The sequence below is a fragment of the Strongylocentrotus purpuratus genome, unplaced genomic scaffold, assembly GCF_000002235.5.
Source record: "Strongylocentrotus purpuratus isolate Spur 01 unplaced genomic scaffold, Spur_5.0 spur5_scaffold_3, whole genome shotgun sequence".
NCBI classification, from domain to species: domain Eukaryota; kingdom Metazoa; phylum Echinodermata; class Echinoidea; order Camarodonta; family Strongylocentrotidae; genus Strongylocentrotus; species Strongylocentrotus purpuratus.
In genome coordinates, this window is record NW_022145609.1 from 35,128,098 (window position 1) to 35,144,727 (window position 16,630).

At 38.0% G+C, this 16,630-nt stretch overlaps 1 protein-coding gene across 2 annotated transcripts in view; it reads right to left on the reverse strand.

Annotated features, from left to right (window-relative positions):
- LOC579864 (cAMP-specific 3',5'-cyclic phosphodiesterase 4C) overlaps positions 1-13,511 on the reverse strand; it is a 36,609-nt gene extending 23,098 nt beyond the window's left edge. For both annotated transcript variants that reach the window (XM_030996901.1, XM_003723951.3), the window contains exon 1: positions 11,540-13,511. In XM_030996901.1, coding sequence (XP_030852761.1) covers positions 11,540-11,697 — 158 coding nt within the window. In that variant the 5' untranslated portion in view covers positions 11,698-13,511. The remainder of the gene's footprint in view (positions 1-11,539) is intronic.
- Positions 13,512-16,630: the final 3,119 nt, after the last annotated feature.

A 16,630-nucleotide genomic window follows, 5' to 3' on the forward strand; every position in this document is an offset into this window, starting at 1 on the left:
TAATCAAATCAGAGATAGAGGGGAATATATTCTTATCAGGTTAATACAAGTGGGTGCTCTATTTCCATTACAACAAGAAAGGTGTTGATTTTGATCATTCCAGAGTTTACTAGTTGTCACTCTTTGGCTTTGTGTCCATATCATCTTTAAAAGTTTTCTACATCATGTCTGCAGAGTGCCTGAAGAGCATACCCTTTACCACACAATTTACTGCAGACACCCTTCTGGCTCTCTAATGAGGATAACATATCTGTACAAGATGAAGACAAACCACACCTCCCGATGAGTAGTCCCATCCCTTTAAAGAGGAGTTGGCTCTGCCCTAGTTTTCAAGACACAGTAAACCATGGTTGCTTAGTCTAGCTAACACAGAGACGCCCTACTTTAATGCAATCAAAATGCTTGTTCAGGCACATAGTGTCATCCAATCAATTATTCACGATACAGAAGAGAGATATATGGGAGGAAAATATTGTGATAAGAAGCCTGGAGATGGACTTCACAGGATAGCAGTTAGCATTGGAGACATACACCCAAGGAGAGATGAAACCAACCATAAATCAAATATAATGAAGATTAAGAAGCCAACCATGATTAATGGCTTGTAGTGATGCAGTTTAATATTTTGCTATTCTCTATCGATCGCTATGTCAGATATCTGGATGGTACGTGTCCCCAAACCAAATTTTTGCAATGTTCTCAGGAGGCCTGTTTTCATCAGCTCGAGATTGCCCAATAACCCGCTATTTTAACTATCCCGATCGCAAATTACCCAGCTAATTTGCGTCTTCATCTGCCTGCAGTTGCAATAAGCGGGATATTCGGTCGAGATAATCATCCCAAGATATCTTGGGCTAGTTTGCAGAACATCTCGTTATTTGGCAAAATATCCCGCTATTTGTCTGGTTTGTCATCACCAGCCCAAAGACTCGCACTATGCGTGAACGCTGAGCAAAATATCTTGAGCTAATTTCTCGAGCTTGAGTTTCGAGCTGATGAAGACGCGATTTGTAACTTCAGACTCATTTCCCAAATCAGAAATAGCAGGCTATTTGGCAATCTAGAGCTGATGAAGGTAGGCCTAATGAAAGAGATGGTTTATGGATGGATAGTTTGAAGTGGTCTTTCATGCTTCATTGGGTTGCTTACCTCCTTAAGTGTTGCAGTTGAAAATAGTGTGAGGCCCATCCAGGAGTTATGTATTTGTCATTAGAACATTTTATAATACACTGAATGTTTAATGTTAATACATATAAGATTAGGATATCTGATGGGAATATGTCAAGCTTCATAACAATGTAACCTAGTATGTTCTTATATCTCCCCCCCCCCCCCCCCTCCCACCAAAAAAGGAAGAAGAGGATAACACACCGGAAGTTTAATAATGTTTGGTATCTTGCTGGTAAAAACATGTCATTTAAAGAGTCAATATAAATTTTGACATTTAAAAAAACACCCAAACTCCAGACGTTTAAAAAAATGTTTTTGTTTTTGTTTGTTTAACGACTTCAGACAAAAAAACAGAAATTTAGAAAAATCAATAATTGTTGCTTGTAGTGTAAATGCAGCTACTGATTTTCAATTCTTACAAAAGTTGCAAAACGGTACAAGTCTGAGACGTTAGATCTTTATCAGCTTGCACTTTGCCTCCATCCTTAGAATCAAGAATCGTGCCTGGTCATGAGGTCAACCCAACATTTCTCAAATTTCTCTATTAAGAATCCAAACCTTCACATCAATTTGTCAAACAAAGTAATCTGAAACATACATGTATTTGACTTTTAGTAGATGTGTACAATGTTTTCCAATCAGAAAATTTCATAGCGGTATAAATGCTCACAAATGCTTTTAAATGTTTTAATTCCCCAGCAACTCCCCGGCCTATATGTAATATTGCGCCACATTTCTGGTAGTGAATATTTGGATCATTGAAATATCCCATTTTTTATTAGAACTGTTTTTCTGCAGTTGTTATAGCATAAACTTTTTACAAGCTCTTGAATAAAGCAGTTGCTTACCAAACAAAAATGCCTGAACAGTATCAAATACACTCTACAGTGACATACGTGTGTAAAATTGGGCACAGCATTCACCAACTGATAAATCTCATGCTAATCATGAAATACGTGATGCCTCTAAACTTTTTACATGTGGTCGTGCTAGTTGTTGCTGGAGTATATGCATTGTCTTGAGCATCCGAAAGAAGGCTGAAACTCAAGCTTACTAGCTTTACCTTCTAACATGCATAAATCCCACATGGGCCCCAGCTTGGTCGAGTGGGCATTGAATGCTTGCATACTAGCACACTCAAGTAGGTACAAGGGGTATACAGTATATTTGGCTTTTGTTGATGGGAGTATGCATGGTTTAAGTTACGTACCGTCTTTCAGTGAAAGGGAGGACAGAGTTTGAGCATGGACTAACTGGTTTGAGGCAAAGAGAAAGGGGATGTAAAATGAAGTATATTCTCCTTTGAGAGTTGAGAATGAAGAAGAACATTCACAGGGAGAGGAAAGTGTAGAAGACAAAGGTTTCTTTGGAGGGGGACTGAGTCTTAATACAAACTAATCATTTCACATGTATTCTACATTGTATTCTAGGTATCTAAGAGACAACGTGAGTAAAGCTCAATTATTCATATAGCTACAGGTCCGAAATGGCTGCTCCCACCTGCCTTAGAAGGTCTATCTAAGCCATGCCATCAATTAGCTCTCTCCTCTTAAAAATTATAAAATCAGATGCTAAAACAAGAAAAGGGAAATAATGTACATAATGCACATAAGACCCATTTTAAATATATATATTAAATAGACACAGTGTCTATCAAAACCATCCATAATATATTTCAAATGCAACTGGTCACAGAAACACAACACCATCTTAGAATCGAGAACATGGTATTGGTTGTCATTAATAATTCATACACTTATCAAAATCCAGGTTCCATACATGTACAGTGTAGGTCCCCAAGTATGAAGTTCTCCAATACTGTGATGACATATGATAGTAATTAAGTCCTGACATTCCCTCACATATATTCCAAGTCAAGTGTGCCAAGAAAAGACACTAGAGGCAATCAAATTCAGCCACAGTACTTGAATATTCATATAACAACCTTTGTACATGTAAGGAAATTGGAGAACTTCAAAAGGTGTGAATTTTCCCACTTTTGTGGCATATTCTTGGTGGAAACAGGGTCTGATACCTGTCAGGTTTTCAAGGGGAAAAGGGAAATTAGCAACTAAAACATTGCCAATAGATTAGGTGACATCCCCATGAAATGCTGATTTATTCCTATTTTTCAATACTGTATTAAAAATTGCCTTTATGCAGTCCATTACAACTTGTAAGCCAAGAGTTGCCATGGCAATAAAAGCCCAAGATTTGAGAGTTGTTGATGAAGATTTGCATTTCACATTTTTCAAAAGCCTTCTATCTAGGCCGCATGACTCCATTAGAGCTGCTACAATATTGTCTTAGAACAGTCTCAAAATTGGTGACTAATGTGCTCTTTTTTGTTGGCTCCTTTGAAAATTGAAATACTTGCATCATTTATATTAATCTAGGGGCTATGTATACTCAACATGGATCACTATTTGGCTAAGTGGGTAGACATTACACCAAAATACAAACATATAGAGTCCACAGAAGATAAAGAGATAATCTGGTTGTCAAAAAATATATATCATTCTCCTCAATAGATCTATCCTCTGTTGAGGGCAAGATGGGCAGTAAAGCACTTCACAGAAAGCTAGATGCCCTTCTGGATCTCAAGAGAAGGCATATAGATTTGTATAATAATGGGGCTAATAAATTCAAAATACAACTACCCAGTACACTCTATACCTCGAGCAAAGTGTGATGTAGAATCATCCTGCCTATAAAACCCAGAGAACATGACATGAAGAACTTCACACAAAACATGTAACAAGGAGGCTCAAAACTCTACCCCTCCCTTCTATTTGGATACCATCACCCCACCTCCCTCCTCCACCCTACTCCCCCAGAACTGTGCACCCCTTCAGCTTCTACAGAATATCTTATTCTTAAAATATGACCAAAGTAGCATCCACAGTTGACCAAAAAGCTAAGAAGAGATGAACAAAAGTGAGTTTGGACAAAATTCACGCATTATAACAAAAACAGATCTATACATGTATGCATTCTCTGTTGCCAAGGTGGATCCATCAATATTTATACTGTGACGTTGTCCTCTTCATGCGTGCCAATCAAAGTGACAAAATTCACACACAATCCATGGAATGAAATCAGAGCAAATATTTTGAAATAGATTCCAAGGCTTCACTGTAACCATTCAATTCAACGAAATCACTCAATGTTCCCAAAACTGAGCACATGCAGAAATATTCACTTCAAGAAAACTTGTTTGTCCTACGAAGAAAAGTAAAATCAATCTGTAAGGACGACTGCACTTAAAGTCTGGCCGCAATCCAATCCCAAAGTCCTACTGAAACATCCAAGTATCATCTATTTTCATGCTGCCCTTTGCTAGGTGTATCAGCCGGAAGACAAGCATTAGAAACAGAAACTGGGGGAAACTAAAAATATTTTGTGAGCTAGACTGCGATTGAATTATAGGACAAACACGTTCCTACACTACCCTGGGGAAGGTACAATGTAGAAAAGTCTGGAGAACATAGTCTGTGATTTTAGACTCTTTTGAAGACATATTTCAAGTAATTATGGATTGGAACAAACGATAAATGTCTTCGGGGACCTACTGTTCTATTCTAAGTCCCTTGAATATTTATTTACACAAAAATCTTACTGCATATCTTGAAAAATGAAGAAAAAACAGCAACTTATTTTCAAGAGCCAAAGGACATTAGTGCCGCAGCGGGACTTGAACCGCGGACCTTGTGATCCAGTCCAGTGACATATCCACTTGACCAGGACACCTCTACATAAAAGAACTGACATTATTCTTGTTTTTTTTTTTTTTTTTTATCTGTGACAACCTAACAAAGTTATAAAGATGCAATTCTTTGCTTGTTCATGTATTTAAAAAAAACCTTCAAATTTTGCTAACATCTGGCTGTGTGAAATCCATCAAAGTACAGATGGTTAACTAGGAATATAGCTCTTTCTGAGCTAGGGTAAACTGATGTGCTCTCAGTCTGTCAACCCCCCCCCCCCCCTTCCCTAACTCTCTCTCTATCTTCATTTCTGGACCTCTCATATCAAGAGGAAATTCTCCATCATCTTCTTTGCCTCTGCTTGCTCATCTCTATTCAACATCCATTCCTCATCCAGGGCACCATGGGATGCTGAGGAATCGCTCAGAATCGCTCAGTCACAGTGTCGGACAGAGGAGACATACCAAACATTATGCATGAGGGCTAGCATCTTAGGGAGTATTACTTACACCAAGCTCGGCTTTTCATGCTCAGCTTTTTACTCAAGCATTTGATGTGATGACCATCTTGGATTTTTGTACCAAAAGATGGCTGATGCTTGCAATCACTGTAAGCTAGATACTGCCCTCTATTGGTGAGAAACACAAGAGGGTGAGAGCTCTAATGATATGACCATTTTGATAAGTCATACAATGTTTTAGCTAAAATGGAAGTTAATTCTTTTTCAGGACTTCATGTAGTTGCTGGTTATATCTACTGGCAATATATAGTGTATAACTCATAATCTCATATTGTAGTTGCGATATAAAGAAACCATTTTTAACAATTGAAGACACCCAACTAGAAAAAAGCAAACATACTGAACTATCAATAACTTTTGTGTGAGCTTTATTTCTCTTTCTTCAAAGCATATAGTTAATACAGGATCCTTGATTTATGTTTGGCAGATTGTATGACTTTAACTGTTGACTGTTATTCTCAACACACTTTGATGAAGACTATCAGGCCACTTGCTGGAATTGAGAACTTGGCAATCAAACTTTTAGAGGTGAAAAAGGGTAATAAAGTGTCAGCTGTCTCCAAGCGAAGATCTAATTTCTGCTACCATTGCCTGTCTTTTCTCTTTGACATTTTTAAATGTTGTAAACATTCCACAGCCCAGAGCCCTTTGACTTTTGACAACCTCATTTTGGGGAATGTATCTCATCGATTTACTACTTCAGGCAGCAGTTGGGATGGTGACAATTTTGGCAGCTTTTTTGGACCCTGTGCTGGAATGCACACCATGATCTGAAGGGCTCTGTTTGGCTGTGACAGTGAACTCATGCATGCGATTCGATGTGGAGTTTTAAATTGTCTGTAGCAGTTTCCCCAAAATGATTTTTTTCTTGACATACATAAATGTGATGAACAAACAATGTATTCCAATTAACATGAGACGTACATACCATCAGCTGAGAGACAGAAGGGTGCTCAATCTGTGTAAAAGGATGTTGAGTAAAGAATAATGCCCATCTGGCTCTCATGCAGTGGACTATATGAGGGCGCGTTCATGCTTGATTTTGACGGCCAGAATCAGGCATCTGTTACGCGTTTAGTTTAAAACACGATTGCGTTCATGCTCACTTTTGTAGAATCACCGAAAAACGGCGATCACGATCACCGATCGTAGACTCACAAAAAGATGCGTTTACAATTTGTTAACGCGTTTAAATGGGGTCAACGCACTGACCTCTAGTGGGTCTACGTAGCATGCGCACACAGGTTTGCGAATCCAGCTGAAGGCCACCCAAGGAGAATTGCCTGGAGAAGTGAGCATGAACAGTGCACCGTGGAACTGCGATTACGATGAGCGTTTACGATGAGCGTTACAAATCGCTCATTCTGCCTTCAAAATCAAGCATGAACGCGCCCTTAGACAGTTTGAAACACTATTTGGGGGGATTATTACAACATCAGGATTTGCCTGCAGAGGGCGAGGATGGCATATGAATGAATGTCGCTTGAGAGATTGAAAAAAGAGAAAAAGATGGGCACAAAGGAGGGAGTGGAGGAGAAAAAGGAGGGAGTGGAGGAGAAACTAGGAATGAGGGATAGAGAAGAGAAGATGAGAGGTATGTCAAGAGGATCGCATGATGTAAATATGGAAAGGAGAAGACAATGAAGAAGAAAGTCAAAGAGATAAAGATAGCAGGAAGAGAGAAAGTGAGAGAAAGAGAGGGAGAGAGAAAGATAAAAAGAGAGATAAAAGAGGGAGGGGAGAGGAGGGAGAGGAGGGAGAGGAGGGAGAAAGGGGGGGGGGGAGAAGAGGGGGGGGGGGGAGAAGAGTATGATGTAATCAAATTGCTACTTCTAGCTTACATAGGATGACAGGTAAAGATACACAGCATAAAGTCGTTTAATTTCTTCTATAACTGAAAAGTAAATCAAATTTGACTCACAGAATTTGAGTAAAATTCAGGGTACATGATAGGCCTAGCAGCTGACAGGTGTCTACGACAGCAAGGAGAATACTACACGAGGCAGACAAGGTATGATGGATGGATGGGCTAAACATGTTCTAGTACAGAAACTTCACCAGGAACATTGTGTATGGTATACATATGCATGGAGCATAAATAAGCAGAAACATGTCTTCTGTTTTGCAAGAAATGTGTTCTTACTGTAGAGCAAATAATATATCCACATTATCACCCTTACTCCTTGCAATAATATATACCTGTACCAAATTACTGATTGAGGTTTGGTAAAATTTAAATATCATGAAAACACAAACTATTTTTGTTGTTATATTTTTTGGTCTATGAAGTAGTTGATTATCTAAGAGGCATTGCAAGACACATATCTCTGAAACATATGGTATTGTCATATATTATTTTTTTATTTGGGGGGGGGGGGGTACATTTTTACAATTCAAAAGGCTTTTAAAGCTTATCTGCCGTAGTTTACAGGAGGGATTAGACCGCTCTGCAAGGTCACTGGACAGGTGGTTATCTCATCAACTCAGCTCTCAGTTAACATAAGAAAAAGAGGGTCATGGGGGACCAATGGTCACAGATTAGGCATTGTTTGTTATATAGAGGGCGCAAGTAGCTACCAGTAGTGCAGTGGGTCTTTAAAAGAACTACACATAAAGGCCTACTGTTTAATTGTATGTCAAAACATAGAGCTTACAGTACCACAGTTTATATGCCCATACCATACTCTAGGGGCAGTGTTCACAACTCTACTATGGTAAAGAGCTACTAAAAGGTCCATTAAAAACAAAGTGTATTAGCTTGTTGTGAAAGGGGGGGGGGCACATTGATACTACATCTTCATCTACATGAGGGAAGCCATCAAGGAATTTATAAAAAAAAGTAAGCATTCACAGACTATAGGGGGCAGTGTTTACACTTTTACCAACAGAAAACCCTCGTAATTCTTGAATATAATTACATATACCGGTAGCCTGGACTCGTACGTCCTGAAGTTCAGTATAAACACATTATTGGGAAAGAGCAGCTAGTGATTAGATAAAGCCAATCAGTTCAGGTTGACATCTATGGACTGACCTTGGACTTTCTAATAACCTAATCAGACTATAGTGGACATTTATACAAAACTTGTATAAAGAAATGTCAAATAAAGAGTCACTTTATAGTGAAAAACACAGGATAAAAAAAACTGTGTATAAAGAAACTAGTTTTGACAGAGGTCATTTGACACGACAGCTAGCAAATCATCACTCCGCGAGTCCGCGCTCATGATAAGCCCTGCCAAGTTATATGGTATGAAGCGTTATATGGTGCGATACGAAGTTCAATCCAGAACGATACGTTTTACTATACGTTTCTCTATGATGTTTTGTTATACAATGTTTAGACAAGAAAACATCCACTACTTTATTACAGCCAATCTATTTTCTTATAGCCACAGGATAGATTTTGGTAATGGGAAGGAGTGCATGGGCAGGGTAATATCCACTCAGCCAAACTATATATGCAAGGACTGACCTCAGACACCTAAATATTATGGATTGTGTTTAGTTTACACAAGGAGACAGTGATACATGATGGTTTTATCTCAGCTGAACCTTCATGCATTAGAGATATTAAGAAAGTATATTATTCCAACGTCTAAGGAGACAGGAGATAAGATATAGGTACTTTATGTGATGGATTGATAAACAAATAAAACTTACAAGAGTACTCTTATCATGTTCACAGAGATGTGCAACACATGCACTGATAAGTGATTAATTGGTAATTTGAAAGATACATGTACTTTCCATAGAATTGATAGTGGGAAAAAAGTTTAGGTCTAATTCTGAAAGAGGAGATTTTCAGCTTTAAAATTATTTGTTAATCTTCATAAATGGATGTTACTACCCCCAACCCCCCCCCCCCCCAAAAAAAAAAGAAAGAAAGAAAAAGAAAAAAAAAGAGTCCAGTCCCCAAGAATGTTACTTCAGAAAAAAAAGGGGCATTTAAAATTTGTTGTCTATTGATCAGTTTAAGTACTCTGACTCAAGGAGGATAATACTTATATACTAATACTAATAATTATCCTAAAACTGAACGTGCTAATCAAGAACATCATGTTTTTTTTTTTTTTGTCTGGTATCAAGGCAATAGCTTACTCTGTTTTAAAGTTATTAGAAATCCAAATGAGACTAGTAGCCATGGTCATAAATGAAACCAAAACTACATTGTAGAACAGACTCAAGACCAGACAGATTTAGGTCTGTATATTTTCCACAATGCCAATTTTATATTGTGTGTGATTCCAAATATTGAAATTACACAGAAAAAAGTACTCTTTCAGGAAATTATTTTAAAAAAAAACACATGAAAAATGCAACAATATTAAAATCTAATTGAAAATCACACCATGCAATGATTTCTTGTGGTTTTGCGGTGCCTGGTCTCATGTGGGAAACCATTTAAAAGCCTATTTACATAACTTATGCTTCATGCACCTTCAAAATTGGGGATGACAAATAAAATGGAGCATTTACCTGCAAACTACATACATGTAGCTGAAAGTAGCTTGAATCCCATCAGAAACAATTTCTTTAAATAAAAGCGCAAGCTAGATAAATGTAAACATAACACATTAGCTTGATTGATTTGAACATCTGCCTCGCTTGTATTTGTACCCTACGCCCAATTACAGTAATTGTCCGATATGAAGAACGTCTTGATGTCACAAATGGTCTACGATCGATCGAGAGCAAGAAAGGCAGGTCATTTTAGGATGAGTTACTGCCCTTATGGCTCTCAGGATCAGCAGCTGACATGTTGTTTAAACATGTCTGAAGGAGGCAAACATTTATGTGAAGCTTCATTAGCTGATGTAAACAGGTGAGCATATATCAGATAGCTAGGCAAGCTAACCAGACAGATGAGCATATATCAGATAGCTAGGCAAGCTAACCAGACAGATGAACTTATAAAAACATCCCCTTGACTTATATCCCCTTCAAAGATTTCTCCAGACATCCTTCATCCAGACAAAAGCTACGAATGTACTCTCTTTAAAAAAAAGAGTGAATTTTCACTCTATTTTTTACTTTCTTGGGAGTGACGTCCATGATCACTTGTTTAGGAGTGAAAATCGATTGATTTTAGAGTGCTCTCTAGGAAGAAAAAAGTGAATGTTCACTCTATTTTCACTACATTTTCACTCTCCAGAGGAGTGACGTCCGTGATAACTCAATTTTTTTTTAGAGAGTACAATGTCAAATCTTAAATTACGCAATGGAGGAAATGCTGTTCTCTAAGATGACAAATTAAATTAATATGTCTCTAGTAGATCATCACACCTTTATCCATGAATTGAAATCAATCATTACATCTACATCTATTTGACAACTAGCAAAGGCTGAAAACAGATTCAATATATATATTTTATACTGCTCGCAACATAGGTATCTTTAAAACTGGTCTAGATAAACACTGGCTTGTTAAACAATTTCATATAACCTGACATCCACGCATTACGTCTTAAGTCGCATACTGACAATTGAACTTGGAACACGACCGGGAGACCTACAGGACTACCTCACTCCCGTATTCCGATGATGATAATTTCACTGAGACATGATTATAGATTAAATTAAAGGATGGGGGGGGGGGGGTGGGGATGTTCCAATTTGATATAAGAGACATTGCGTTTTATTCCTTGGGGGGGGGGGGGGTGTTTCACAAAGATCCTAAGTTAAACTTATATCTAAGTTGGACTTAAAAGTTATGGAAAGCCGTTAGCATCTTTGAAAATACTTGTAAAAGTTATTTTAAAAGGCATAAAATGTTAATTCAAATCATTCATATTTTCTATTATCAAGGTGATTTCATGTTCTTGATGTGGAATTTATAAAAATTCTAAAATACTTGAATTTTCGCTTTTGAATGTATTTCATTTTAAGGCTACAAATGGCTCACCATAATTTTTAAGTCCATCTTAGAGTTAAGTTCAACTTAGGATCTTGGTGAAACACCCCCCTGGACATGAGTGCTCAGCCTGAAATTAATTGGAAGTTTGAAATATATGTTGAATTTGTTTATTGAATTATTTAAATACTTTTTTTTTTATACAGCAAGCAGTACAGCTGTATATAGCTTAGACAAATCTGTATTTTACCCCACTGAATACAAAGACAACAATCTCTTTACACTTACCACACTGATTTTCTTGGTTTCTCCAAGATGGCTTCCCAATTTGCTACATCAGGTTCCTCTGAAACAACAATATCAACTGGTGCAGGCTTAGGTTTTCCTCTCATAGGAGCTAATAAATGCTGGAAAAGGGTACCTATTGTACCAGGCCACGAATTCATCTTCTACTCTTTTCCCACTAAGGGTTCAACTAATAGAAAAATCAGCTGACCAACAGTCAAGTTTTTGCTCATAGATACGTGTAGCACTTTAGCAGTAAAGTAAAGTAAAGTTGCAATGGTAAGGGCGATAGGACATTAACAGGAAATTCCTTTCCCCACTATTATATACCTCAATATGATTTAACTATAGTTTTTAATCCTCGGGTGTATGTTGTTCTCACATCTGTTTCTAATGATTCCAGAAGTTTTCCGATTCAAGTTGGGAAGACTTCTAATGCAAAAGCATAGTTCAACAGAACCGCAGAAGCCTCTCTCAGAAGCCTAGCTCTCTCAGATTCCCAAGAAAAACTTTTCCCTCCTACTATATGGCAAAATCAATATTTTATTTCCTTCTGCTGAATCATTAGAGAGCATATTTTATGATTAAAAAGTGATTATTATATCAATTTGGAAAGTGGGAGGTCACAGTTCACTGTACCCTCCTTTGGATGTGAACACAATTCTCAAACTGAAAAGTCTTCAAGACACAAAGGAAAAAACATTTTGTCCTGTTTAGTATTCCTTATTCATCTCCTCTAGAGTATCTGCGAGAATAGGAGGGGGCAATATCTTCCTCCCAGACAGGGGCAACATGCACCAGGCCTCTTGAGTTGAGAGCTCCAATGTATTTTCTCTATATCCTCCTACTGCTAATAAATATTCAAGTCTGCTACAACCTTAACCCAAATCAGTTAGCTGATTCAGAACATTATTCCATTAGGTATTCAATCCTGTTGCATATTCGCTGGCATGTATTCTGGTTTTGTGTACTTGAAGATGCTTTACTTCTCTTCCGGTCTGAACTCAATGTCATCAAAAGTTGAATGGGGGTCTGTAGTGAGAGTGGTCCTAGAGTCTTGAGGACAGTACTACACGACGACGTTGAGATGTTTCGTTCATCTGTATTCAGAGCAACATGCAGCCTGTCAGTCATTTGGGAGCCACTTTGTCTCCACTTTCCTCATCACAATCTAGCTTCTTAGCTCCCCTGAATCATCAATGAAATACTCATGTCCTCTCCACAGTCAAGTTCTAGATAGTACTTTCTAGCATTCCACCTCAGTTTCACTTGAAATCTTGATAGAATATGCAACAATGTGAAGAGCTTCTGCTAAATCAAAGTGAGCGTAGTTCACATGTTTTCCCCTCGATCTCATGCAGATACTTCTTAACGAATCCAACACAGTTGTGTTACTCTCTACTTTGTCTCTTGTTTGATTCTTAGAGGCATAAGTGATGGTAACCTCAACAATACATCCACAGAAATGTCTAGGTGAGTATATAGTCCACTTCAGTCCGACTGAAAATCCTGTACTAGCCCTAGGATTATGAACAAACTGAATCAGCTTCAAAACAATGTTGAATGGTACATATCCAGTCAATTTACAATGGAGAAGATTACATCACCAGCTAAAATCCTGTTGGTTTCCAATAAAAAGTGCTATTACCTCCACTTTCCTTTTTGTAATCAGACCCAGTGACCCAAATAATAATAGATCCTGCTCTTCAATATCATCAAGCTGGGAGATTAGGGACAGGAAATGTGTTGAAAAGAAACAAGTTTAATCACCTTGTATAGTACATGCCAGTACTCTCCTTTGTTATGTATGTTTCAATGGTAATCACTAATTGTGAGTTCAGACCTAGTCTTATTTCAGGTCGGGCATTCCAGAATGGACCTACTTTAGTTGGAATCCAGTCCTCGTCCACAGATTGTCCATTCTAAGATGGGTTGAAGAGCGAATCCTTATTCGTCATGACCACTTGATTTAAAGCTTATCTGCCGTACATTACAGAAGGGATTAGACTGCCCTGCAAAGTCACTTGACAGGTGGTTATCTCATCAACTCAGCTCTCAGTTAACATAAGAAAAAGAGGATCATGGGGGACCAATGGTCACCGATTAGGCATTGTTTGTTATATAGAGGGCGCAAGTAGCTACAAGTAGTGCAGTGGGCCTTTAAATGTAGATGCAAGATGGTACACTTGCCTGCATGATGTGCAAGATATGACCAATACCCATTCCTTCACAATGACACAACCATACATGTCTTTAACATATGAAATATAAACTTTGACACATAATGACACTTCCTAGATATTATGAATATCAATAATGAAAAATCTCACCTCTAATGCAATGAATAGAGCTGTGGAAAAAAACTCAATAAAAATTAAGCTTATACTTGGTCTGAATCATAAGACTAGAGAGATTGAATTGATACTAATTGTTCATAGACACCAATCAATTCATTACATTGACCAAGGTCATGGAGCTGCTAATCCTTCAGATTCCTTGAAGTCAATCCTAATTGATCCAGGATTATACCAATGTAGGATAAGTGGGACACTTATGGGAGGGAGGGAGGGGGAGGGGGGCTTGAGGGTGGGATGTGAGTGGGATATTGGAAAACAATGATCTGCATTTTTAAAAATGATTTTGATTCTATGTTGCTTTGATACCAAAACAAACAAAAGATCAGGATTTCCTCAATGAGTGTGCCAAGTTTGAGGACAATTTCTCATTAACTCTTCACATAAATTTTTAGAGAGTATTTAATATCCTCCTTTTGTCACTTTGCAGTTTGCACAATACCTTGGGAGTCAGAGTGCTTTATTACATAGACAACAGATTTTAAACTAAAGTAACATTCTTTGGGAGTGGACTCAATGATAATAATAACTTTTATTTAATAATAACTTTTATTTACCCAGGGTAGCCACTTCAGTTATGAAACTGTTTTTCCAGCGGGCCCTGCATAACATAATATGTTATTACTACCCTTCTCCAATCTAATATGCTGAGCGCCTAGCTAGAAGGCAGAAGGTCCCATTGTTAAAAGTCTTTGGTATGACTCGGCTGGGGTTCGAACTCACGACCTCCCGTTCATGAGGCGGGCGCTCTAACGACTGAGCCACCATGCATTTTTAAAAATTATTTTGATTCTATGTTGCTTTGATACCAAAACAAACAAAAGATCAGGATTTCCTCAATGAGTGTGCCAAGTTTGAGGACAATTTCTCATTAACTCTTCACAGAAATTTTTAGAGAGTATTTAATATCCTCCTTTTGTCACTTTGCAGTTTGCACAATACCTTGGGAGTCAGAGTGCTTTATTACATAGACAACAGATTTTAAACTAAAGTAACATTCTTTGGGAGTGGACTCTTTTAATTGGGTTAAGAACATCCCATCGTGATTAAGAATATATCAATTTAAAGTGGAAAATTTCCTCAGAATAAGACCTAAATAAACAAATATATAGTTTTATGGTGCCAAGTAACATATATTCATTATGTACCGGTATGCACCTGTGACTTCCTGTTACTTGTGCCCCTTCATCTGTAACTATTTTTTTCTACCTCTTCTCACCCTAGCACACGCCCCCCCCCCCCTCCTCCTCCTTTCCCAAACATCCATGTACATCTTCTATTCAACATTTCACTTCACATCTACATCTACTCACACATCATATGTCTAGAGATAGAAGTCGTTAATTCCATGTTAATGACATTACACCCTTCTGGTTACTCACATAAGATAGTGCCTATCTAGAGCGCTGTACTGTCCCTTAGATAAATTAACTTCCTCCTATCTTTCAACAGAGCATATGACTTGTGCCTGTAATCAAAGTGATTGAGGAGCCGGAATACGTTGCCCAAGCAAGCTGTATATTCAACATTTAATCACCCACTTCCTCTTCTGAGCTCCCCCACTCACTGTCTTTATTGATCTTTCCAAACACAACCAACATAATTAATCCTCACAAGCACCCACATTTATATAGCAGAAGATAATATTGAGAAATACAAGGTCTTTATCCATTCAAATACAGTCAAACCTGTCTATAGCAACCGCCCAAGGGAAACAAAAAATGGCCTTTGTAGACAGGTTCCTTTAGTACATGATTCAATAAGAAACCATTTTCAAGGGAACCGACAAATGTGGCCTTTGTAGACAGGTGGTAACTACAGCAGGTTTGACTGTATTATCATGGGGTGAACTTTCAGGAAATATCTAAAATGTTTTTGTAAGGTTATTTGGAGTAGTATTCTGAAGGACATCAGCTCCTCGATGTGATACCACATTCATACCAACGAGACCCAATGGCCCAAGATTGGTCGGTTTGGAGTAGGACCCAAGTTGATTTGACAGTGTAACTGGGGACCATAGAATACAGGATTTAACTGCAGACATGTAGAGTTAGGGTAATTTGATTTGATTTGATTGGGTGACTTGTGGGGGGGGGGGGGGAATTCTGCACTTGCTTTGATTGCCTTCATAGGGACCTTTGGGCCGCATAGCCTCTCTTGAAAGAGGAGATGACCAGTGCATACATTAAAAACAACCATAAATATGAAACTCAAAAATTGCAGAGTCTTGATAATCTTCAGTGAGTTTGTTGATATCACATGATACAATCTTTCCATCATGGTTCCTGTAATCAAGCTTTAAACGAGACCCAATGGCCCAAGATTGGTCGGTTTGGAGTAGGACCCAAGTTGATTTGACAGTGTAACTGGGGACCATAGAATACAGGATTTAACTGCAGACATGTAGAGTTAGGGTAATTTGATTTGATTTGATTGGGTGACTTGTGGGGGGGGGGGGTATTCTGCACTTGCTTTGATTGCCTTCATAGGGACCTTTGGGCCGCATAGCCTCTCTTGAAAGAGGAGATGACCAGTGCATACATTAAAAACAACCATAAATATGAAACTCAAAAATTGCAGAGTCTTGATAATCTTCAGTGAGTTTGTTGATATCACATGATACAATCTTTCCGTCATGGTTCCTGTAATCAAGCTTTAAAGGGATCCGGTAACTTTGTCTTAGATCCTTTAAAAAAAATCCTTGATTTAGCTCATGCTGCAATGATAATTATAAATCTTT